This window comes from Hermetia illucens, chromosome 1, assembly GCF_905115235.1.
Source record: "Hermetia illucens chromosome 1, iHerIll2.2.curated.20191125, whole genome shotgun sequence".
NCBI lineage: Eukaryota > Metazoa > Arthropoda > Insecta > Diptera > Stratiomyidae > Hermetia > Hermetia illucens.
This window is the reverse complement of record NC_051849.1, coordinates 155938025-155964958: the sequence shown is the minus strand read 5'-3', so window position 1 is coordinate 155964958 and position 26934 is coordinate 155938025. Positions and strand designations below refer to the sequence as shown.

The following is a 26934-nucleotide window of genomic DNA, read 5'->3' as shown; positions in this document are numbered from 1 at the left end:
GGTTGTAGGGATCGGGCACGGTTTTGGTGACATTTCAGTGACAACCGGTAAAGAAACGTCAAAACTGTGGATGATAAGTTATTTGTGAGAATTTTTGTGGATTGTCTGTTGGTGGAAAGATTTCAATAATATTTTTTTTTTGATATTATTGGAAGTTTATATTATTCAGGGGAAAAAAAGAAACTAAGAACATCCTTGCTGGGACTAATTGTTTTGTGTTGTGGTAGCAAGCGGAGAAGCTGTGCTGGAATTTCACTTTTAGTATAAATCGTCTCTAGCCTATTTCCTGCCTAAAAAATGACGGTTAGAAAAAACTTTTGTTTGGAATCTTGCGAAAACTTTCCGATATTGCAACAGAGACTCGATGCAGAATTCCATCGACCCGGTGGAAAGGCAATCGTGTGGTACTGAGATAGCACAGTGAAGTTAAAAAGATCTATATCGACCTATCATTATGACTCCGAGAAGTTACAGCATTTTCAATCTTCAAACGCGTTTTTCTCGAAACTATTTTTTCAAATTTAGCGAACGATAGAACTAGAAGAGTTTTTATCCAGCCGATTTGAGGCTTTGATTATTTAGTGAAATACGCACCTTTTTAGCAATTTATGAAAAGATTCTTTGAAATAAAAATTTCAAGTTAATTTATGTCAGCGCAAATGAAAATTTATTTTCTAAATTTCGCTATTCTGCAACTAAACTTACATATGTATGAAAAAAACCATTTATACTTCCGGTCCTCCGCGGCTGCCTTCGGAAAATCTTGTATTGCCTTACAACAGCCATTTTGTGAAAAATTGCCAATAACAACGATTTTTGTTATTTCTGCTAAGTCGATCAGTATTATAATTTAAAAATTCACTCTCTTAAAACCTTGCCCTCTCAAACGTTTTTGTTTTCTTTGGAACAAATCATGACTGCAAACTTTTTCAATTCCAAAATAAATCAAAGTCTGACACCCATGGTCGTAACTTCTGTGCTCTCGAGATAGAACACAGCCGACTCTGCATTTACTTTTTTGCACTCCTACGGGTTTTGTTTTATTACAAACGGATCGAATGTGGGGCTGAAAATATGAATCCGCTCAGATCGAAATGGGTGGTGTGTGTCCACCATACCGAGGGTAGTGTTAGGATGTTGCTGTGAGCGGTGAATTCTGGGTACTAGGTAACCCCCAGTTTCAACTAGCCTTGCCTCGGCAAATAAAGGCTCTGCTGAGATCGACTTACTTTCCCCAGTAAAATTAAGGTCTTGGCAGCCAATTATGAAAAATTACAAAACAGACAACAAAAATTAAAAATAAATTTCGATCGTGAGGATCCAACCCTGAGCACATGATAGAAAACCTGAATCTAGCCTCAGATTCTTCATTTATTCAAATGAGAACCAACCCAATTAGGACCCTGTTCTTAACGGAATAGCCGAAGCAGACCCCTTCTGTCAGCATTCCGCCCTGAAACCACCTGCTGAGGCTAAAGTCTTGCCCAGGTGTAATTATCTGTCCTCGGACAACAAACAGCCTTCGGGCGAATCGTAAGGTTGAAAGAAAAGGAGCATCCGAGACGCCCGCGGCTAAGGAAAGATCAAAGCGCCAGCGGTCCCCGGATGATTACAAATCATCGACAAAAAAAATTGGCAAATAGGACCCGGCCCGCTACGACTAAGCCTTCATTTGCAGCCAAAGTTATAAAAGCCGATGAATGGGCGGAACTAATCCATCCGACTACGACACAGAGTAGTGCGAACAGTTTAGGAGGAAACTCCTCCTATTTGCAAGCACTGCAGCGTTGCAGGTCATGTAACGCTATACTTTGCTGACGAAGACACGAATGGGTGGCTCAAACTATACTGCTCCTCATTCAACGATGTGTGGGAGGATGCGCAACTAGCACTGAAAAGAGCTGCCATCGTTCAAAAAGTGCTCTGTTAATAATCTATGTGATGGCGACACCAAAACGGCCGAACTGACCATAAAAAGTTAACAGTGAGACGCGGACGAAATTCCCAAGGCAGCATTCATAAGAGCTATCCAATATACCGAGAGTAAAGGAATGCGATAATAGGAGGATGTGATATCAACGCCCGCCACATATGCTGGGAAAATTCCAACATCACTGCAAAAGGATCGAGACTCTTAGAGTGTCTGGTAGGAAACCATATTCAGATCCTTGATTTGGTTAATGAACCTACTTTCTTCAATGTGGCCAGGAAAGTGGTCATCGGCATCACGGTGGCATCCCCTGACATTGCGGCTCTTGTCGGAGAGTGGGGAGTATCAAACGATATCACGCTTTCAGATCACAGGCGCATTGTTTTCGTAACGAGTATGGATCCACCTCCGACCAGTTCAATTCTGATTCAATGTATAAAATAGAACTGAGCGCTCAGGTTATGAACCCTTGAAGGCGCCTCAAATCCATTTCTAGAATTGAGGAAACAAGCTAGATGATCACAATTAGCATGAGGGATGCTTTCCAAAGGAGTTGTCCACTCAAAATTCCAAAGAAGGGTAAAACGGCATATTGGAACTCGGATTTGACAAAACAAAGGAGAACGGCGAGGGCGCTACTCAGTCGAGCTCTGAATTCTGATTGAGCCGCTGGATGGAATCGATATAAAGAGACTCGGAAAGCTTTAAAGAAGAATATAAGATCGGCTAAACGATCATCATAGTGACGCTTTTGCGAAAAGACTAACTCTCTTGAGGTAATCTCAAAGCTGAAACGGGTCCTTGTCAAAGAAAGTAGTCAGACACTGGTTATCTACATTTACAGAGCTGGAGCTACACAGAAAGTGCGGAGATTTGTAACGCGACAGTATGGAAACGACCTGCTGTTAATCAGTTGGATCTTTCCCATGCTGGAGTGGAGAAAGATCCATATACAAGTCGGACAGGAGTCTATTGAGGCAGAATATGTTAGAAACTGCATACAGGGAGGAGTTCTCTCTTCTTTGTTATGACTCCTGGTAATGGACATCTTGCTATGGCTTCTGGAAGACACAAAGGTCTTCGCACAAGCATTTGTGGACAATTGTAATAAAGCGTAATTATTATCAGGAAGTTTGCGGAGACATTATGTGGTCGCTTGAATTGAACTCTGCATGTAATCCACAGTTAGTGCCTCCGAATGGACTCACGGTGGACATTGGGATGACTGGACTAGTTATGTTCAGGAACGTTAGATGTGGAAGCTAAACGCTACCCACCTTATCGACTCCAAGCCAACTTTAAAACCCCATTTCAAAGGCTCGTTTGTCAAAGTATTACTGGAGCAATGACATCGACCGCGGCACTCCAAACTATCCTAGATCTGAAATTGCAAGGATTCACGTAGCTGAATGGAGAAATTTGAACTCTTGCCGACAGAGTATCATCTTTGTGATAGAACCCGGGGCCGCTAGAGTGGCATTTTTGTTTCCCCTTAGAACATGAAAACCTTAGTAGGGTTTTCAACTGTGCGATTTTGGTGGTGGTCCGGCTATGTGCGGCCAATGTGAGAAGGAGGAGGAGACGGCCCTGTGTTTCATACACAGCTGCCCGACCTCCTCAGATATCAGACGAAGACACCTGGGTAAGGTTTTCTTCAACGAAGAATTTGCTTACTCTCTGTCTCTAGAAAATATTTTCAGATTCGCAAAAGCCTGCGAACGGTCCAGGCGGGAGGCAGGAAATAGTCCAATGGGCCCAGATTATCTCTATACGATCCGACGCGGGATTGTACCTTGTTCTTCGCCTCTTTTTTCCCTTCTTCTCCACGCCGAATTTGATGTAGTTTGAGTCTTCCAAAGAGGCTTCCGTGTCCAAAGAGGATATGTCGCAGTTGGTTTTCTTGTCACTCGATCATTTCCATTTCCTAATATAACAAGTAAGTTTGGCGGTTCACCGATGCTTCGAAGCTTTGTCTCATCTATGCTCCCAGCATTTACAGGACCCCGTCATTGTGGGGCGTTTAATTTCTGTGTTTCCTATAAGCGTATCGATCGCATTTTCCATGCAAGAGAATCGATTGGGATCACACTCTAACCAATGCTGCATATGTGCATATACAGCATTCACGCAGTAGAGCCAGTTTATCTCTCCAATTGAACGAACTTGTAAAGGTCTCTACCTGGGTGTAGGTGAATGCATCTACGCACAGAGTGCTAGATTCTGCCAATTAAACGCCTCCTCATCATTAAAAAACTAGCCTGGAACAGTTGACACATTACTTTGGTCCGTCTTCAGGTCAGGAAATTCCTTTCACCAACAAGAAGGTAGTTGTTAGTTCAAGGAATCCCTTTCAATCCAGTTCCTCCACCAGTCGAGCTCAATGGTGCTGGACAATATGACTTCATCTGCCAGCGCTCCTCAGCATCACTTGAGTGTGTATAAAGCTGCTGAAGAAATCCATTCCATCTTCTACCAGATGAAAAAAATGTTATTGGCGTCGTTCGACAATCCGTTGTAGCACACAAGATCAGGGGATCGTGCCTTGCCAATCCTGTGCCGTTAAGACTAACAACCGCGCAGAGTTGCCACTTGGTTAATGTGCGTTGCTGCTCTTCAAGGGCAACCACCTCCCTTAAGACTTCTCCTTTCCGATTGTAGATGGCTTTACGTTTCTTAGCAAGGAGCATAATCGGGATCACTGCGGTGATCATCATCACAGCTGGTTTTAAGCCAGTGTCGATGGCAGATGCTACTCGCAAAGCTCCCCTCTGTTCTCCTCTTACCGCACACCTACTTGCCAAGAACGTTAACCCATACCTCTGAGCTGTAGAACAGAAGGCACTGCGTTGTTCCCTTAATAATATAGATAATAGATATAGACTTGAGTCCGAGACTCCGGCTGCAGGCTAGTCCACTGCTGTTTTAATTTGTTCGAGGAAGCTCATCTTCGAGTCGAGAGTTAAACCAAGGTATTAGACCGTTGGTTTTGAGTCTATGGGTCAACTCGCCGATCGATATGGGATGTAGGGTCGGGATTTTCTTCCTGGCCAAGGTAACTACTTCTGTTTTTTTTTTATGCAAGGCTGAAACCATGAATAATCATCCATCCACTTACCCGTCGCATCAATATGCCAAACCTGCGTTGTACCTGTTCAATAATGCTTCCGGCAACAAATGCCATAACCAGATGCGACTCTTGTGGCATGTTGAGAATCCACCGTGGATTTTCCTGCCTTGAACCGAAACTGCTTTGGAGGTAAGTCAGAACTGATTCCTATCCGGGCATTCATGTTTCATGGCCTCCTCTATTTCGACCTTTTCTGTGAGGCAGTCAAGATCTCGGATTTCAAAAGAGCACACAGGTTTTAGACTAGGACGAGAACCTTCTCTCTCAGAGGCCTCTTGGCCTTCTAGCAGAACATATTCTTGCTATCTTTGGGCCTAATTCAACGATAAATCCACCACCCTTCGTTTTTCATATCGAAGATGCTTCTGCTCCACTGATCCGGTTAGCGCTTACAGTTTTGTTTGCGGGAAATTCGACTGTATCTACTTTTCGCGTGTCTCCTACTGCTGCCCATGTTCGCCTGTAGAAGGAAATGCGATCCAGGAGTTCTTCCAGCTCCATCAGTCTGTTTTTCACATCTTCACTGACACTTTTCGGAGGAATGTTACCGACCGCGTGCGTTTCACCACTGTCGCGCATTTCTTTGTGAACTTTTCCTCTTTGGCTCTAGCAAGGACAGTCGTGTGTCCACTCGGCGTTTTCGGATCAGGAACACTGCAAGATACTGTAGTTGCGGTCCCCACAACGGGAGCCGTATCAGTTTGCAAGACTTCCTCTTTATTTAGTCGTCCCATTGGATTTTTCAGCTCTTGCTGTCTTTTTCCTTGGGCGCTGCGGTGAGCGAAGTTTTTTTTTTGTTGCGCCCAAACCCAGTAAAATCTTCCTCATTCCCTACTATGTTATTTCGTCGATTTCCTGAATTTTATTGTTTTTGTTCTTCATGAAAATCATTATCAAAGCATCCTGTATAAGGGTGAGAGCCGCAATAGTCAGGAGTGAATGTACTCTTGGCCGACGTTATAAGTGATTTCCATATTCTAATAATTTTTCCGCAGAGAGAAAATCTGATCTGTTGTTGATTTGCCTGGTGTGAAACCTCTTTGGTATAGCGGAGAATATCCTATAGATAGTATTCAGCAACATGATTCCTCTATAATTGCCGCACTACGTGTTAGCTCCATTTCTATGTATAATCTATTCTATATATTCTATAGTGGTAAATAATTTCGAAACAAATCATGGATTCTGTTGGAAGTTTTGTTCATAGGACCTTGATAATGAATGTATTAAACAGACTAATCATTTGCTTTCGCTCATTGTATGCTAATTCGGCCCAGGTTATCTCTCAAGAGGCCTTCATTTATTACAGCCCCTAATTGGATTGGGAAAAGGATCCTGGGATGCCACACCCATGCATCGCAGTTCGTTACCAAAACATTTTGTCAATATTGTAAGACGCACAAAAATCTGTTCATGTTAAATTCTCGATGCAAATAAGTATCTGTGCTTGTTGCAAGGACCAACTATCGGTGGACTTGTTGATCAGAAGGCCGAAATGCTAATGGATAAGGCACAGAATGGAAAAGGGCGACAATTTGATTGAGGGTTACCATGCAATGGAATCAGTTATCCCAGTTTGGCCGACGACATTGTCACGTAAACATCCTGGTTAATTATAATGATAATGTTTTGAACAAGGAAGTGGTTAGTTAGCCAAAGTTTTATGTAAAAAATCGATTTGGAAGATAGTTGCCTTTATTGGCTAATAATTGCGCAACAATTCAATTGGATCAGGGCGATGAAGTGTGTTAGAGCTTATCAGCTTACCACCTGGTACCAAATATTCTCCCAGGGGCTAGTTCAGCGTACAGTGACTCTTGAGTATTTACACTACCATTGTAATGCTCTTTTGATGAGGTTTAAACAATCCTGTGACCACCAATTTTCTCGATAAGTATAGTTCCCTTATTCGTTCCTCTTCCTTCCTTATTGTCATGACTTTGAACCCCTTTCCCGATTTGGTCGAAAAGTTCTGGTCCATAAATGGCCTCGCTGGCTTCTAACCCATTTGACCCAGAGTATCTAGACTATTGTGCGAGCCAAGTGCATCTAGTTTGTTAAGACAGTTGGACTTGAATACCTTAATAGTCACCTGGCTATCGACTAAAATCGCAACATCTTGGATAGTCTACCCTGTCTTAAAATAGATGTAATTTGTGCCAGTTGGAAAATATCGGCGTTTGATTTTGGTAACAGACCAAGAATTTGTTTAATTATGAAAAAATTCTTTGCCGGTACAATATTAAAGACCTCCTATTTCCAGGTAATCCGCATTGTGCAACATCCAGTCAAGTCTAATTTAACATATTAAAAGTCAGTTATTGATAGTTTGCATGTGAATGGAAGCTAATTGTTGCAAAAAACTTTTCATTTTTCTATTTCCCACTACTGTTCTAAAAACTTTCCTCCCCGTTCAATTTTTCAAATATTGCTCAATCTGTAATATCCTGTTCGACCGCTGCACAATTTCCATGTCGCTGCTATCGCCCGTTACAGCGCGCCGTGTTCATTCGTTCAGCAGCCATTTTGGCAGGCAACGCCAAAAACCTGACGTCACATACGCAAGTCTTGTAATTTGTGTGATTGCGGCCATTTTGTTTCAAGTTTCAAGAGGCGAGTGTGCTTGCCTTCACATTTCGTGGGATTTTTTCTCTGAAAACTTGCAAACAAAACCCGCGTCGAAACATTTTCATTTCGTTCATTTTTGTGGGATACAAATCCGATACGAAGGTACCAATCACGACATAACAACACGCAATCCGACCAAAGTGTTCTGTGAGTGTTTTTCTTTCTGCACGTCGCCGTGTCGAAGGAGAATTACAGGAAAAAGTGTTGGAAACGAGCGCCGCCACCGCACTAGGGAAAACCGAACGGGCAGACAAGCAGAAAAGTTCTTATCCGGGCCAACGGCAACGACCAGATAATCAATCGCACGCAACGGGATCGCGATTTTCTTGCAGTATTTAATCGCAAAGTGCATTTGTGCGGTAGAATCTGAGCCAGACGGAAAATCAGCAGAATTGGAAAATTCTTATCGGCGCCGTCATCGTTTGTGTGAATCGTTTGAGTCATATTTTCCGCAAAACGTAATAGGAATTCCGTGTCAGCGGCCGTGTGCGGTGTGATTTTGCTGTGTTGTAATTTTTGGGCGGAATTGAGTTTGGAGCTCGGCCGCGGGTTTTCGAGAGTGTGATCCGAGTACGACGTGTGTGAAAGAGGCCTGCGTTCGCCAGCCAGCCACCGTGTGCCGGGAAAAAGTCTACAGCGGGCCGCGTGAGGATAGCGACGTCGCCGACGATGGAGGACAAAGAAATCACCAAGGATCTGGACCAGTGGATCGAGCAGTTGAACGAGTGCAACCAGCTGACGGAGACGCAAGTGAAAACCTTGTGCGATAAGGTAAATAGCGGGCTCAGCCCATTAGAATCATTCGCCCGGTTTAGCCCCGGGCCGCGGGTGTGTTTTGCTTGATTTTCGCGGAAGAACATTGTTGCCAGCAGACCAAGATCGCCCGCTCGCCAGGAAAACTCGCGGATTTTCATTCTGTAGCAATGAACCTGTTCTGCCACCAGCGTCGCTATTCGGGCCGGGCAAAAACGTCCTACAAATCTGAGCGGCTCACCTTCGATTTTAAATTTAGAAAATTCGCACAATTCAGTCGCGCCGCGTTGCGTACGGTCAGCCAGTGGCGTTCAAGCGGTCAGACTGGGATGGGGGAAGGTGGATCTGTGACAGACACAGAAGCAGGCGACACTCGCCGACTTCTACGGAATTGATGCGGCTCTTGGCCTTTGGCTCATCAACGCTACCGTTTGGTGTCGGCGAAGGGCGACCCCGCGATGCTTTCGTGAAGCTCCGTGCGGTGATGTAATTTTTTGTTTTGGGATTTTCCTTCGCCACATTGCCGTGGTTGTTGTCAAATAATCGATTTTTTTTCCTTCTATTTTCCATCCGGAAGTTCTTCTGGTCAATATCGAGTCCTTGCGGCAAATGTGGTGATTCCAAGTGCTTGTTGCCTGGCGGGGCTAGCTTTGCTTCGTGCCTGGGTGCATTAGCCAACCAATCTTTGTATTTCTTATCGCCGAATGACAAATTAGCAATTTCTGAGCGGCTGAGTCACATTTTGTAAACAAAACATTGCAAATTGAGGCGAAAAGCGCTTTGAAACGTTTACTGGACGGTTGAGTTGTCGCTTGGATCGGACGTCCTTTTGTCGTTCCCCCCAACCCTGGTGGAGGCATGTCATCGATTCTCGTTTGTGTATGATTAATTCAGACAAGAACGAAAGTGAAAAGGGTTATTATTAGATTTTAGACTGTATCCATGTGCGCTGCTCTGTTTTCGTGCACGTTAGCTTGAAGTGCTCTTAGCATGCTTACATTTACAATGGAAACAGGAAGAATGTGCTAATGTGGGGGTGGCAAATGGATCGAACAATTGAATTTTCAGATTTGATTGGAAAATTCCACAGCTAAAAGTTCAATGTTAACCACTAGAAAAACAATGGCTTGTCGCTTCAAACATGTTTTCAAATGGGTACAACGTACGTTTCTAGGCTCGCCAGTTCTCTTTGATATTAATATATAAGTTCCCGCTGCATTTTACATTTCAGTAAACTCAGTTTAAATTCTAATCTAAGTGGATGTTGTGATGAAGAAGCTGATTAAGGGTCATCTCATCGATCTCGCTGTCTTGGGTTCGAATCCAGGTTGTGTCATGGATATTTGTGGATCATGCTGCAGGAAATACATGGCTTCAACAGCATTAACTATGATGATAGCGGGACTGAGGCACAAGCGCATTTGAAACCAAATGAAGGAAAAGGCTCCCTCTTTTTAGCTTCCATTAAAAAAGCTATGGTGCCGGAAGGTGCGGCTTTTTCCATGTCAAAACGATAGAATTATTTTTAAAACGTTATGGCGCATCAAAAGGGATATTTTGATTATCATGGGAAAGTTTGGTTTTATAGCGCCACCCACGGAAAGAAGGGAGGGTGTGGAAGAGGAAGGTCTCCTAGAAAGGTTATGTCACCTCGGACTTATTAATGATACGAGGAAAGCCCCTTTTTCAGCGCGCCATAGCTTTTAGAAAGTAGTGACCGTAAAGGGCTTTCTAGGGCAGGTAGAAAGGTGAGGTATTTTCCTTGCTCTTACCCGTCCTCCTTACCATCTCCTCCGATAGTGATGCAGACAAATCAAAATTTACTATAAAATCCTTCGTTTGAAGGTTAAGAAGGGGGGTGATCGCCACGATGTTGAGAAGAGGAAACTCGCCCTTTTCTTCCATAATTGAAAATTCTTCTTTTGTGAAAAAAACAATGTGAAAGGAAAGTTTGTGTGCATGCACTATACTCTAGAAAGGGGTGAGCTGGAGATATATAGGTGATTTCGAAATAGGCACCGCTTCATCCCTAAACTGAACAAATTAAATGTATGAATAAGGCCTTCCTATTTTTCTCATAATCACCTTTCTTGTGTAAAACCAAACCTAAAATTAGTTCAGTGTCTGTCTGTTCATTACACGCACTTTTATCAGAAATGGCTTTACCGTTTGCTACTTACTATACGGGTGCGGCAGATAAACGGAATTTTCGGATTTTTCGAAAGCTACGGAGGATTTTTCGAAAGGTACGCCGGTTTTCTTAAGAGTTAGCGTTCAACCACGATAAATCAATATAATTCACATTAGCAGAAAGCGGTGGTTTTTGTCCCTCTATTCGGGGGGATGGAACTATTACTATCTTCGGCTTTTGTTGAATACCATCAGATTGGTTTTGGTTGGATGCCAAGTTCGGATTGCATAAATAGCAGGGTCATCTTTCCGATCGTTGCCTCCTAATCCCGCTGATAATGATGGGGAAACATCCCTGTTGTCAATACAACATTGTCGGTATATGCTGCCACTTTTATAACGCCCAGGTTAAATTCTCCCAAGAATTCATCCATAACTATTAACCTCATGAAGAGCAGTGTTCGTAGAATTACCTTTAAGATAGAGAGAGAGAGTTGGAAAGAAGCTGTCTTTCCATAATCGTACTTAAACAGAGGTCTAAGAAAAGTTTTTAGATTTTCAACATAAAAGGGATAAGGCCTTTTGGCCTGAAATCCTTCGCGGACATCACCATATGCGTCCCCAGATATTAGCGCCTGAATACTATATGAGTATATCTGCGATATATCCCCACCAGCCATGGGAAAATTTTATCGTGATGCTATGCGGTAGTAGCTGATATCCTTCCTCGTAGTCCACTGCTACGGTCTTGAATGAAGTGCCTTTACGTTAACACACTTTAGTTTTTATTCTTAATGAAAACAAGTCCTCATGCATCTTTTTGAGATCAAACGGATTTTCATTCCACCATGATGATAGTCTTTTTGCTAGGTTTTGTTCAATAAAGGTGATTAGATGAGAAGGAGCACATGCATCGTTTCGTATTGGTAAAAATTTGAGTACAGTTTGTGTAGCCCGGAACCATATTAAGATGGAAAAACCAGTTGTCCTATTGTAAGCAATCGACCGGAAATTGTTGCGCGATCTTTTGAAAACTGCCGGGTAGAAAGCTTGGTTTAACGACTAATTCTGTATAGTAAACTCCGAATAAACGACTCCTTCCAAAAAAAAAATTATGCTTTTGACGGTCGGATTCAATTGATTATTGGTTTATGTCAAGTTTATTATTGTAGCAAAGGTTTTACCCCTCTTAAGGGCATTGATGGTCGAGACCGTTCCATTTCAGATCGGAGGAACAGTTCTAAGAAGATCGCGTTGACCTGGGAAGGTCGAAGTTCGTCGCTCCTGTGAGTAGATGCGGAAGTTTTCGGCAAGAGGATAGGAAGGGACCATCATATGATTACGTTGTTCAAAGTCAATACCAGCGCCTCTCTTGTTGTGCATATTCAAACAGCAACTTCTACTTCTGACGCGATATAGTCGTAAACGTAAAAGTAGCCGGTCAGTTGAATCCCAACTGATCTTATGGTAAACTATGTTCGAATAATGTACCGCCAATGAAAAGACTGGAAAGCCACAAACTTTTTACTTTCACCATTGTTATTGTGGTTCCTAAGATTATGTTTTCATATGTTCGAGTAATTATGTTGGCATTCAGATTACCTATTACTATCACGTTCGCAGGGTCTTTTTAGAAACCTCTTTAGATTCCTGTTAACCCTGCTCCTCGTCTATTTCGAACAATTTTCGACGGTGTGAATAGGGTGCTGTATCGAGGTAAGATTTGAGATGAATTTATAGCCCAAAGCTATTCCTCCTCGTTATCGGTGGCGACCTTCATGTTGTCTTGTCGGGATTTCTTCTTAAACTTCTAAACTAAGTTGATGGCAATTTATTGCTCTCACCCCGAACCTTGGACTTTGGCCAATTTACTGGATCTAGATATCGAGGCAAACAGAATCCAACTGAAGGTAAATAAGAATAGAACCAAGATTCTCAGTCTGATTCATTGCCATACTCTTCCTATCTGTATTAATGGGCACAGCATCAAAGGCGTCGATCTAAATTTTTCAACTTTAGTGTTGTTTTATTGATGGTGTTATTTTTTTTAGATATTTTTATCTATTTAGTGAGCAATAACTGGCCGAAAAGGAAATGATTTTAAGCCATTTTAGATATTGAAAAAAAATCGAATGCAGCTTTGTTAGAATGAAACATCAAAGTTAAGATAATGAATCCCTTTTGAAGATTTTGTTTTCCTTATTTTGGATGTATTCGATGAACAGTCCTCCGTGGCACCTATAAGGGGTAACTGTATGCCGCAATAACCGCAGCTAACAGATGTTCTCGAGATGAAGCATCAACAAATGATCTTCACAACCACCTGAAGAACATACTTGGCCGCAGCCGCAAGAATACTCGGAGCGGCTGGTTTGATGATGAATGTAATCTAGCAACGGAACGGCAGAATGCTGCATACCGAGTAATGTTGCAATCTCAAAGGACGCGGGCACGCACGACGATGACGAACTTCGTCGAGCGCAGAGGCGATTTCACAGACGGAAAAAGGAAGCCTGGGAGAATCAACAAGTCTGTGAACTCGAAAAGTACAGGGAGCTACCGCACCAAGCGCGGAAGTTTTATCAACAAGTCAGCAGCCTTATATCTCGATCTTCATTCTGCCGAAACAAATAGAGAAATCTGATTTTCGACAGAATGGGCATATTGGAGCGATAGGTTGAGTATTTTGATGAACTGCTCAACAACCAAAATATCGGCGAGTTGGAGGTTCGCCAACTGAACACGACGGACAAATGCTGCCACGACTAAGCATAGAAGAAAGACTCCTTGCAATTTACCGGTTTAAAAACCATAAGTCGCCGGGAGCCGATGGAATTACAGTCGAATTGGTTAAGTATACAGGCGACGAATTACACCAAGTTGTTTATCAACTGATGCTCAAAGTATGGGACTGCGAATCAATGCCTGATGACTGGCAACGGGGCATTATCTATCCCATACATAAAAAGGGGGATATCACGCAGTGCAGCAATTATAGAGGAATCACGTTGCTGATTACCATCTATAAGATATTCTCCGCTATCTTGTAGGTCGGATAGCCCCATACGACCAGAACATCATTGGCCCATACCAAAGAGGCTTCACTCCAGGCAAATCAGCAACAGATCAGATTTTCTCTCTGCGGTAAGCGATGGAAAAACTGTTGGAATATGGACAACAGTTGCACCATTTGTTCATCGACTTTCAAGCCGCCTATGATAGCATAGCCAGGGTAAAACTGTACACGGCCATGAGAGAATTCGGTATCCCGACGAAATTAATAAGACTGACTAGGTTGTCCCTGACCAATGTGCCAAATAAAAGCAGCAGGATCACTCTCAAGACCATTCAATAGCAACAATGGCCTAAGACATGGCTCTGGAAAAAGTGATTCACGGTGCAGGCATAAGTGCGAGAGGGACCATCCTCTTCAAGCCCAAGGCACCATCCTCTTCAAGCCCAAGGCACCATCCTCTACAAGTCCACCCTACTGCCCTACGCTGACGATATTGACATCATGGGAAGAAAAAATGTACAGTCTACTTTCATCCAGATTGAGCAGGCGGCGCGAGATCTCGGGTTGCACATCAATGAAGGCAAGACGAAGCACCAAAAACGAAAGAACGAACAACATCAAATCGCACTGGTCAAACGAAGACAATAAAGATAGGAGACTACAACTTTGAGACCGTTGAAAATTTCTCCGATCTAGGGTCGAAAATCACAACCGATAACAGTTATGACGATTAAATCTGCGCACGGTTGTTGGTTGCCAACAGCATATTTCAGCTAACAAAAACTGCTCCGCTCTAAACGTCTCACTACAGGGTCAAAGCTTTTACTGTTCAAGACTATGTATTCTTCGGAAACCTGGGTTCTTAGCAAAAAACTGCGAATTCTTGGTCGAGAGAAGAATCCTCCGAAGAATTGTTGGCCCTCTACATGAGGATAGCCGATTCCGTAGACTACATAACGAGGAAATCTATAAGTAATACTACAATGGTCAGGTTGTGGGTAAAATCCGGCTCAACAGGCTGTGGTGGGCAGGTCACTTAATCGTTATGGATGAGTATAATCCAGCCCGGAAAGTCTATAAGAGCAATATTTATGGTAGAAAAAGAAGACGAGGCAGACGCTGTCTGAGATGGAGGAATTGCGTAGGTCAGGACTTCAGACAGCTTTTAGGGATATCGAATTGGTGGGCCTTGTCTCAAAACCGGGGTGTCTGGAGTTCCTTAGTAAAGCAGATCTAGACCGGATACCGGTTTTTGCGCCGTTGATTTGTATCTGCACGAATTATCGTGATGGAGTGTAATTATTGAAGGCAATGCGAATATGAATAGAAATTTTGAGCTAGATTATAAGCTATCAGCCAAGTCAGGTCCTATTTAAAGGCTTATTTCCTAGCTGAAGAATAGGTACCTAAAAGTGTCCTTACGAACTCATTTAGCTTATATCCAACTTGTTTTGCTTTAAGTAGTTTAAATATGGCTTCGTTGCGTTCCATAGTACTTTCTTGCATGGCATGCAAATACGCGTTTATCCTCCCTTTTTAAGCCGTTTTTATTCTAAATTTCTGCAATCGGAGTATAACTCAAGCCATCATTTTGACCTATTGCCAAAACGCTTTTCCTTATGCTAATTCACTTTAACACAATATTGCCCATTGCGTTCACATTTTTTCTTAGACATGAGCAATATCAACCTTTTTCGTATATCGTAATACTTCATTTAAAATAAAGTCCAGCATGTACTTTTCGAAATTACCCTCCCAACTATGTAAGTAATACAAAGGAATACATCAGCTTCGGAGCAAAGAAAACAGATTTACGCATAGGGAAGCCTTATGTTTGCTTCAAGTATTTAGTTCAATTATGTTCACGTACCTTTTCAACATGAACAGAAAATGTTCATTGAAATTAGCCCTGTGAAACGTTAGCAACAACTAAATACATGCAGCCGAGCCTAATGGTGAATTCTCTTGATTCAATGAGCCGTAAATCGATTTTGTTCTTAGCCTCAAACTGAGTGGAAAAACAACAGAACCATTTCTCAGTCCACCCTAAGTTCGAAACAATCTTTCTAGAAGAACAAAGTCCCTTTGCTAAGATACGGCGACTGTGGAACATTCCGACATCAAAGTCATAATATGTGTGTCAGATTGCCACCCACTTCCCACATTAACTTCTTGAAAGGAGAATACTTTCTTACACGCACACAAAGCAAAATGAAAGGAAAGTATCACTCCCCGGAGCGTGTAGCCTTGGTAAAGAAAAGTGAACCCAAGGACGAAACGATAGAATTGTTGAAAACATAAACAACTCAACTGGTACTAGAAGCATCTCGAAAACATCCCGAAAGCTTTGAGATGGATCTTTGCGAAATGAGATACTGATAAGATACACCAACTACGTGATGGCTATTCATCAGAAAAACCGTTGCTGTATTACGTCGCTAATGATACAAATGGGGAAGATATTTAACTATTACGTAAATCATTGTTTTCATAAACCTCCCCCGAAACAATGCAAGCAATACCAAATGATTGAGCGGAAATGAGAATCAGTGCAAATCGCATTGCATATGCTTTTGTCTGTTTCTGTGCGCGAATAATGGCAGCGACTTCCAAATGGTTTGTGGCCAGCTCGGCAGCAATAAATTAACATTTGTAACTACAACTAAAATTAGAGACAATACGTTTTAGAATGTGTTGAAAATGGGGTAATTTGAAAGTTTTTACGACGGAAGAAAATCAATTGATTTGTTGGTTTAAATTATATGTGGCTTGCGTTTTCCGCTACGATGAATTTCCTGTCGTTGCAAAATTTGACGGTTTTGGATGAGGCGAAGAGTGAACTTTGGCTTCCTATTGTAATTCATATTTGTCGCATTCATGGATAGTGTCGATTTGGCAGTAAACATTTTTAATAGCGTATCTATGCATAAATCACCTCATTTGATTAAAGTTTCGAAAAGGTAGGGTAGATAGGTATCACTGGCCGCTCCGAGGAGCCCAATTAGCGCTTTGGTGCGCCGTTTTGATGCCACAAACTCCTAAGACCGTGACTATTGTTATGGGAGCAGGGAGGCAGAGTCCAGCCGGCTCGGATCTTCAGAGCCAGCCCGCAGCACTCACGAAGGAAAGCAGCTCTCCGACCCTGCAGCTAGAAATCTCTCTGAGGTCCCCAAAGAATGGTTTACCCAGTGTCCGCAGCTTGACTCTAGCCAGAGCTGGGCAATCGCAGAGAAAGTGCATGAGGGTTTCCCTTCCTTCTCCGCAGCTTCGGCAATGCGAGTTGTAGGGTATGCCGAGCCTAGCGGCGTGGTCCCCTGTGGGCTAGTGCTGCATGCAGACTGCCGTAATCTTGAATGCATTTGCACGCGTCTGGCACAGGAGCTCTCATGATCGGTCTGTGTTATAAGCGGGCCTAATTATCCTTGACTTGACATAGCTTGTAATCCTTCGCCATCTCAGGCCCGCGGCTGCTAGGTAGTGCGAGTAGACTCGGCCCCCGACAGCCGCCAGCGGAACACCGACCGACGAAGGACTGCCAAGAGCAGAGCCTTGCCTGGCCAATCCGTCAGCCCGTTCATTTCCCTCTATGTTCCTATGCCCGGGAACCCAGAGGAGAGTGACCGTGGGCATGTCGCCCAGACGGTTCAGCGCGTCTCTGCATTGCCCCACCAGGCGGGAAGATGGCATTGATGGCCACTTGGCTGTCGGTCAGAATGGCTATGTTCTGCTTGGGGCTCGAATCACGCTCCAGCCATCGACAGAATTCCAATATCGCCAGTAATTCCGCGTGGAATACATTGGCGAAACCTGGGAGACCATACGAATTGGATGCACCGTGTGTATTCGAGAAAACCCTCGTGCCGACTCCATAGGCCATCTTTGATCCGTCCGTAAAGAATACTGTATCATAGTCTTGCAATATGCCGCCGGTTTTCCACTTTGCTCTGGTTGGAAGGTCAACAGCAAAGTTTCTTGTGAAGTTCTGCTTGCGTGTGGCATACCGTGGGGGATGCCCAGATTTCCCGAGGTATTTCATCTAGGATGTTGCTCACGTAGTCTGACGGCACTGCACGCTGCAACATATTTAATGTGGAGGTCTAGAGGAAGGAGATGCCGGAATACATTGAGAGCATCTGCCGGGCAGGACTGCAGAGCCCCAGTAGCACCTGCACACGCGATTCTTTAAATCCTATTAAGCTTCGTTCTATTGTATTTTTCTCTTCAAAGCCTGTCACCATACAATAGAGCCGTACGTTAGGATCAGACGTACTACAGCGGTGTACATCCAGGGAAACATCCTTGGACGGAGACCCCATTTTTTTGCAAAGGGTCTCTTGCAGGCATAGAAGGCTATACAGGCCTTCTTAACCCTCAGTTCTACGTTCAATCTCCAATTTAGCTTAGGATCCAGGATTACATCCAGATACTTTACATTAGAGGAAAGAACCAATCTTTGTTCATTCAGTCGTGGTAGATGGAATTCAGGTATCCTTGTCTTGGTGGTGAATAGCATCAGTTGGTTGGGTTTATGCTGAGTCCGAATCTTGCGGCCCACAGGCATACCTTTCGCAGCGCTCCTTTAATGATGTCCCTCATAATGGACAGAAACATCCCTGATACTAATGTCACCAAGTTGTCGGCATTCGCCATCACCTTCACCCACCCTGCTGTCCAATGTACGTAAAATTGAATTGTTCACAGCTGGTCAAGCGGTTGCCTCCCAGATCCGACTGGATTATCCTGGTACTTAGCATGGATATAGTCCCTTCAATCCAATACCGGTCAAGGCTTCCTTGATGGCGTTGCTAGTGACGTTGTTAAAAGCTCTTTCTATAGCGAAGAAGGCAACAAGGTATACTGCTTGTACTGCAGCGACCGCTCAACCGAAAAGGTAATCAAAAGTCAAACTGATCCCAATATTGGCTCATGTATAATAGCTATATTCTTAGTTTCTTCTTGTCCAACTTGAAGCAAGAGCCAAAAATATAAATTTAGTCAATTGAAGAAAATTAGTAAAAGGAAACGGAGACTAAAATCTAATATCTTTGAAAGTTCATTAAGGGCCAGGCCATTTTGCAGTCTCTACTTTTTACTTTCAATGTAAGCAATTTGATCATAGATAACTGATTTATATCATTTTGAATTATAACCATTGGTGGTTGGAGAGAAACGGCCCTAAATGGAGCTGAACGAATCGTTTTAAGATAATTCCCTTTGAATCACCTCAAAAAGAAAGCTGTTGAAATGTGCACTTGGGCAAGCGAATATACATATATCTATTTGAAATGTTGCGTTTACATGCAAGCAGAAAATTGGAAGCATTTATGGAATTCATTGTTCGAACCTTCATTAACCTTGGCCCAGAAATAATCACTTTTGAATGCTGTTGCTACTGTGCATTCATTAACTGTCCTTTCTTCGTGGTTCCCAAATAATATCTTTTTTTGTTTTTCAGAAGATCTTTATTTGATTTAAATGAAATTATAATAATTCTATTATGTTTTCATTATAATGCCGGACTTCACTTGCGCTATTAAATTTTCTATGAATAAGCTAGTCACCTGGCATTTTCAATATCGCGAGTTTGTTGGTTCAAATGGAAACCGGTTCTAATTTTGAATGTATTTTTCTCGAATAGGTATTCTCATCTTCAACAGCTCGTTTTGTACCTTCAGGTGTTGTAAACAGGTTTAAGATTGAAGCCTTTTCACTGAAATTTGTCTGGCCGTGGTATTGAAGGCGGATGTATAGAATGAGCAAGAAAATTTGACATTGTCTCTCACTAAGTAGGAAAATTTGAATTATTTTATTTGAAAAAGGACTGTTAGTTTCCATAGATGGGCGTTACGTTACGAAATTGTTATTTTCATTTCAATATATGCAAATTCAATGGAAAATAGTGATATTTTTCTGAACAAACAAACTATATTCTGTTTGTACACTTTGATTTAGTTCCTTAAACAATTTTAATCCTTTATACAAGTTGGATTCAGCTGTCTCATTGTGACATATTTGCGATCTTTGGGATGAGGTTTGACTAACAACTTTGTTGTTGTCAGTTCAAAGCGCACTAATTTGTACATTTATGTACATAAATATTTTGTAAGGTTAAGCTTGTTCGGGATATTATTTTTCAACTTAAAAATTAAAAAATATAGCGGTTGTGATCCTTTTCGTCCATATTCATCTTGTTTACTTGTGCTGGGGCCAGTAAATTTCTGACTTAAAGTTTCAATCGATAGTTTACCAGTAAAAGCTCAACGACGTCATCTTGGGATAGTATGGAAGCCCCGCTATATTTAGTGTTTAGTTCTCTCCGCTGTTTTCCTTGACTTTCGCATTAAGTTCTTATCAAACGATCGGCTCTCAGATGCAATACAGCTGTTGAACTAACACCCTGTAGTGTCATCGACAATCCAACTGGCGGTTCTTATGGTTCAGTCTATTATGCGGTTACTCTGAGCCTCCATCAGACAAGTGCTTTCGGATTGGATCACACACTGGGGGCAATATTCATGTAGGCGTTTTAATTTTTTCGTCTGAAAAGTTGGATTTTTACTTTCGAAATTATTTGGATATCATTGGCTCGGTATGATTTTGTGAAATTCCTCGCGGCCCGATTAGATTATTACGAGTTGAATTTCTTCTCTTGTAAAAATATATTAGCATTTGAATTACAGTTGGAGTTGAGTTCGTCTTGTATACCACAAGTTGATTCCATTTCGACGAATTGTCTTTAATTCATGTCATTCGGCAATTTAAACTTGAGCGAATTGGAGCACGTTTCAGGAAATCTACAATGTGCGGTGCGTACTGCTCCTTAATGGATAACAAAAAATAGTTATCGTTCCGATGCTTGTAGTTCTTCTAATATATTGTAGTAGGAGCAAGCTACCTAGTTTTATTTTTATATGGATAAAAACTAGAAGCGCTATGAGTGTTTCCCGATCGACCAATTTACAAAATACGGAGAGGGAGTTATAAGGTGAATGTAGAGGTAAATACTCAGATTACTTATTATTACGCGCTTCTGCAAGTTATTCCTGCGGTTAATCACAACGTATCTGCCTCAACAGTTCTGCAGAAATGGCAGTATCTTCTTTTTTGATGGCCTGGAATATTGATGTAAAGATTGTACGGCACAAAGCAGACAGATATCCGCATTTGAACTTTCTTATTTGAAAGTTTCCAGAATTTTTATTAACTCAGCTGAGGGCTGCCATGGGTGATCACGGTTGAACTAATTTTTCCATCTTTCCGTACAATTACGAGCATATTTGCGTTTAAACTTATTCATTCGGAAATTCCTATTTTTTTCAATATCAAAATTCGACGGCCACCGACGAGAAAGAAGGGTATTTTATGTACATTATAAGTGTTCACGAATTGGAATCTTTTTCCTTGAATATCATTATTTACAGACAAATCATCCTAATATTCATAATTTTTGCCTTTTTTGGGATTTTTCCGGTCAGTCGAAAGCCGGTATTCCTTTTCTTATCGCTTGTGTGCTCCGAGAAGGCCAGACTATCAAAGATAGAAACCGTTAGCTCGGAAGTTTTACATAATTATGGAGAACCCAGAATTTTAAGTTCCTCATCCGAAAATTCAATCCTTTTTTGACTTGTAAAGTTTTTTTTTTCGGGTTAAGACGATGACATTACTCTCATAGTAGTTATGAATTAAATCTTTTCGAATTTGTAAACATTGAGGAAGGATTGAGGGCTGCTTGTTTTAAACGTCTTTGCATGAATATTCAACTTTTACTATTCGAAATTGTTCTACTGTTGCCGAGGTCGGAATTGTTTATGCGTCATAGGTAATTATGGAATGAAATGTCTCGAACCCTATTTAATTACGAAAACAAATATTCGAAGGGCAGTTGAGGTCGTGCTTATTTATTGTTATTGGTTTGGTATTTCCATGCTTTCCAAATTATTATAGCATTTTTCTACAAATTGCACTCTGTGTCATTGGTATTTTTGCTCAACCACCCGAGAATTGACAATGTGTGACATTTAAGAAGCTAATCTGGGGTCATCAGAAATAATCATATATTGAAGTCATTTTTTGTCAATTTCACGTTGTAATGGAAATGGCGAACAGTGGTTTCCTTTCCTTGAAGGCATTCCGAATAATCAAGGATTCGTCTCCTGGACGAAAATATCAATAGCAAATATTTTTATGCAGACTTTAATTTTTTTGGCTTTCACAATTCACCATTCATTCTACTATTCAATTCTGATTGCTCCAGGAGCGAAGAGGATGATGACCTTGAACTGATCTAACTACAATCAAGATAGTTTCTCATTCCCGCGGCGGTCTCACAATATTAATGGAGACGAACTGAACATCTTTCTCCTGAATGCCGCTTAATTTTAGACACATCGGAATTCGCCTTTTTCGTACCAACAATTCGGCAGTTCTCAGGAGTTTGCTGGTATGTCGTCTAAGCCCTGTGTTTTGTTTGATTCCAGACGTTTAATTGACGTTGTTGCTGAAGAATTGGGATAGTTTAGGAGTTTCGTGAAGTAAGAGGTTGTCCATGTTTATGAATGATCCCCGCCTATTACTGCTGGAAAATTATTTGCCCCGTGGCATCAACATTGACTTATTTGCCTTTTAATGAAAAGTTTACATTGATTTTTTTCATTGATGGTATCTGCTAAAGTTAGAATTTTATTCACATTTAAAGCTGGCGGTATTGGCTAAGAAATTGATCTTAAAAAGAGACTCCTTCAGGTGCTAACTAGCCTGATTTGCAACGTCTAAGACGATCTTCTGGTAGATTATTCAGGAGCAGTTAGATAGCTCCATAACTTAGAGAATTTGAGACGGTTGTCAAATCCAAAATGTTCATGCTTTTCGCGTATTTGGTTGCTTTTTAGAAAATTTTAATGTACTTTGGCTGATCTCTCTTTTCCATCGGACGAAGTAAATCTCTCTCCAATGTCGAAAGCCATTCTGCATGACCCGCAGTGATTTGTGCAGATAATTTTCTCATAACGTTTGACTTGCTTATCGAGAACTACAGGCCGTACAGCTTTCTGTTATTTAGTTTTCGCAGTAGCTCTCTGTGTCCTGGGAAAAGACTACCCTTGAGACGTGGTTTGGTGAGTTAGTCATCGGTGTTAAACGAGTAGGGGCTCGAATGTCGCCGCATTTGCTTGATGCTGGTCCGTCGCTAGGATCTTTGAATCTTATACGGTAAAGATGTGTATTCTCCTCTTCGGCTTGGGTAGCCTTCTTTTTGCTCAACAGCTTACATATCTATCTGTCTGACTTGTGTGTAAGACTCTTGTCGAGGGCAGTGCCTAAGAAAAAAGTATTTCCATTTAATTCTGTTATCAGAAGAACTTTGTTAGGTAATTTCCTAATCCACCGGGCTTGGTTCTGGGCTTCGATATGAATGCTGGTGGCGAAAAGCGAAGGTTTCTTGTATCATATTGTAAATTTCTCTGTTCGATATTAGTGTTTTCCTTGGGAACTGGAGAAAAGGCATCTAATTTTAGAATGTTGCAATGTCACCTTTTGTATGATGATTTGTAGAAACCACCTCCTCATTTCGAAGAAATGATGCATTCTTTGGTGTTTGCGTTCACTGAAATTCCGCACAAGTGTTAATTATCTGAGATCATGCGCAATTACTTATAAATGGGACATTGATGCATGACGGTCAAAGTGATGCCAATTCTGCCAAAAGCTAATGAAATTACCATCAATCATCATTATTAACGTAGAATAATTATTTAGTCTGTTTGCAAATATCCAAAGTGCAGTTATGGCTCTATTTTATGTAAATTGTCCAGGGTGGTGTGAGTCATACGCCTAAAAGTTATATTTTTTACGAATACATAGTTCAAGGAGAAAGAAATATATACTGTGTTTTGGTGTCAGGGACTGATTTCTGTTCATTTCCTCTATTTCCCTAAATTAGTCTTTTCAGCTTAACCGTATTCATACAAATGAATACTTCATAAGGCAAATGAAAGACTTATTTCAAAATAAACAAAACTATAACTAACTATACACAACCATTATTATTAGCATTTTCCCAAACATGGAACTAACTATAGAAGAAATTTCTCCACACGCAACTCGTCTAATGTGCTTCGCCTAATTAATACAATAGTCGCCTGGTGTGTCTAATTAAGATAGTTTTCGTTGCAGGAAGCGAAAACGATACCTTTAGGTTCACTAATGTACACAACAAACAGGGAAATCTGAACTTCTCTTCATTTGAGCTTTATTGCTTTTTTGATTACATCATTGTAGATTATATATATGCCCGTTGAATTCTGATAAAAAGTTTCTACTTATAAATATCTATCGTGTTGTATCACATGAACATTTCAGAATATTGCCTTTGATAATTTTTCTATACACATGGCGAAGTCATCCATTTTGATCTTTTGAAAGTCGATATCTGTTTTTATTACACATATAGGTATAATAATCACTGTCTTTACGTAACTTCATTGAATTCGGTTTTGGTCTGGTCTTAATGCACTTGCGGCCGGCCTATTGTGTGTTGCTCATGTGTGAGTGCGTTATTCATTCACCTATGATCCAATCGACCTTGCTGCAATAAACATATTTACGTGAAACGGCATCACATGAGGTCTTCGTTGTTGGGTTCTTACAAACTAGTTTTTAATTTTTGTGGGGCCATGGTGATTATTAGTCATACTTTCTTTTTTTATAATTTGCCGATGACTGTAAGTTTGAGAATGAGTCATTTAATCGAATGAATATGAGATCCTTCTTCAATTCAATGAGGTTAAGATAACTGCCCACTTTTGACTCTGATGGTAAGTTGGGTCCTTATCTTCTGAATGAATATGTTTTTTTGTGCTGTGAAGCGAGAGTATATTCGAGACTATATGGATAGTAGCTGATCTTGGGTGTTCAAAATTAGTTATTCAAGAAAGAAAAAGTCGGGAAATCGGAAGCTGGACGCTTCAGGTACGAAAGGTTTTGTGTATTTCTTAGTACGTAGGATGTAATATATCCATATATTATGTGAGAGTATCCACTTTCGGGTGATATTGAGATTCATAGTCTTCAATTTTCAAAGAAGCACCAACTTTGACGTATTATAACTTTGCTAGTAAAAGTGCGATTTCCAACAAACTTGGTAAGATCATGCTCTAGATTATAGCCTACATCACTGAATCGTGGTGCTAGGACGATCTTAAGGGGAGGTTTCTAGCCAATTACAAAAAAATTATAGTAATATACTATTATTAACTTAATTTAAACAGATATCGGTATGGAAGGTATTTCGGAGCCCAGGCTCCATATAGTAGCAGCCTCCTGATTTGTTTCAGATTTTGCGGTTCGGTAGTTTCTGAGAATGGCCCCCTTAAAGAAATTATCAATTTCAACCCTCCGTACTCCCCACCTTTCCAACAAATGTCGAAATCAAGACTGGCTTCGAAAAGTACTAACCGAGACCTTTATTATAATTTGATACCTCACATGACTATATTTGGTGAAAAAAAATCAACTCGTGCGTTCATCGATATAGCGAACTCTAATGAAACGTTCCTCGTTAAGCTATAACATTGGACAAAGTCACAATGGCGGACTTGGTTATCTGTAGCAAATATGAAGAAGAGCAGGGCACTGCCTTATATTTACATGTAACTATATGGCTTCTTCAGAGTTAAAACGAAGACACCATGGAAGAGTATTCGTCAACTAGAAATCTGCACAATCTTTCCTTAAATTCCCAAAAATGCAAAATTTGCAGTGATGCGCAAAGGAAGTTTTCCGAATCGACGTATTAAAAGAATTAATTCAATGCGAAAATCCTTCGAAGTAACTTCATTTCGTTAACGGAAATGAAGTCTAAGGATAAAAACATAAGGCTTTTCTTTAGAATTTCTGGTATTGTTAAAGTGGCTGCTGTCCTGGAAGTGTTTTACGGAGTTTTTGACGTTTTCATGTTTAACGGTTAGATGGTGGAATTGATTGAATGTCAGCATTTCAGTTGACGTGCACTAACTAGTTTAAGTATGTCCTCCTTATTGCCCCGAATTCTTTAAAAAAAATATTAACGATAGAAAACCCAACTGTGTATAAGTTTACTGCTCAGTATGTTGCAATCGGATTAGTAAACCTCGCTAGGAAAAAGGTGTTTCAACGTTTCAACAATGCAATACAATAAAAGCCCTGAACTTGGATATAAGGTTCTCCCTTTTTTAAAAAAATATTTCTGGATTGCACTGGGAAAGAAGTTGTTATTCTCAGAGGCAATTCACAACTTGATATCATCCAGCAGGTGATCTAAATCGCTGTAAACGTTATTCATTTCCTTGCTTTTGAGCTAGAGATTGACGTGATAATCCCTAGACAGTTTTGTGGGAGGATGCGATGAATAAGGAATTAGTTCCTACGCCTTGCTGGTAATGGATTCGACGAAAGTATATTCAACAACATATAGAGGGCACTGTCGCCATGGGACCCGATATGGATTTCTTTGCATAGTTTTTCATTTAAATTGATGCAGGTAAACGTCATTGTTGACCGTGAATTCTCTTAGTATTTTTATTTTCATTCTGGCATTCTATGCGGTAATTTAGAAATAAAAATACCTGACAGATTTTTTTATAGAAAATGGGAGATTATTGATACTACACTAGAAACAAACGTCCTTTAAGATGAGTTCTCAGTGACACAAGGCACTCGCATCTCCTTGTCACAGGGAACAGCTTCTAGTATTCCTTTAGGTAATATATAAATTATATAACTCTAGTATTCAGTAAATTATAGCACTAGGTCTATAATGTGCCCCAAAAAGAGTATTATTAATGATGTCAAACAGTGAATTTGCTAAGGTAGTGAAATCTAAGGACCTTTTTATCATACAAGAACCGTGGGTTGTTGCTGGGGTAGTTAGGGGCCTAAACTTCCAACATAATGATCTGTTGTATGCCAATGGAAGCGATCAACCGCGCTTCTGCATGGTAATCTCAAAAGACTTTTAGGCTAATTTAGTTAACGACCTATGTGATGGCGCCACCACATCGACTAAGCTAACCATAAAAAGTCAACAGGGAGTCAAAGAGATACTATGGCGCTCTGCATATTTTCTCTAGGACGCAGAAGGCGTTCCCAGTGGAACATTCATCAGAGCTATCCAATATGCCAAAAGTAGAGGCATGGGGATAATATCAGGATGTGAAGTCAACGCGCAATGCAAGAGGATCGAGTCTACTCGAGTATCTAGTAGGAACCAAATTGCAAATCCTTAATTTGGGATTACAGACGCATTGATTTTGTAATAGGCATGGATCCACCTCCACCCACTCCATTTCGGAATCCGCGGAAGACAGATTGGGTACA

General features: G+C 41.1%; 1 protein-coding gene across 1 annotated transcript in view; it reads left to right on the top strand.

The window, feature by feature from the left end:
- The first annotated feature begins 7589 nt into the window (after positions 1-7589).
- Positions 7590-26934, top strand: part of LOC119647299 (serine/threonine-protein phosphatase PP2A) — an 86140-nt gene continuing 66795 nt past the window's right edge. Inside the window, exon 1 of the mRNA XM_038048202.1 lies at positions 7590-8456. Coding sequence (XP_037904130.1) covers positions 8355-8456 — 102 coding nt within the window. The 5' untranslated portion in view covers positions 7590-8354. The remainder of the gene's footprint in view (positions 8457-26934) is intronic.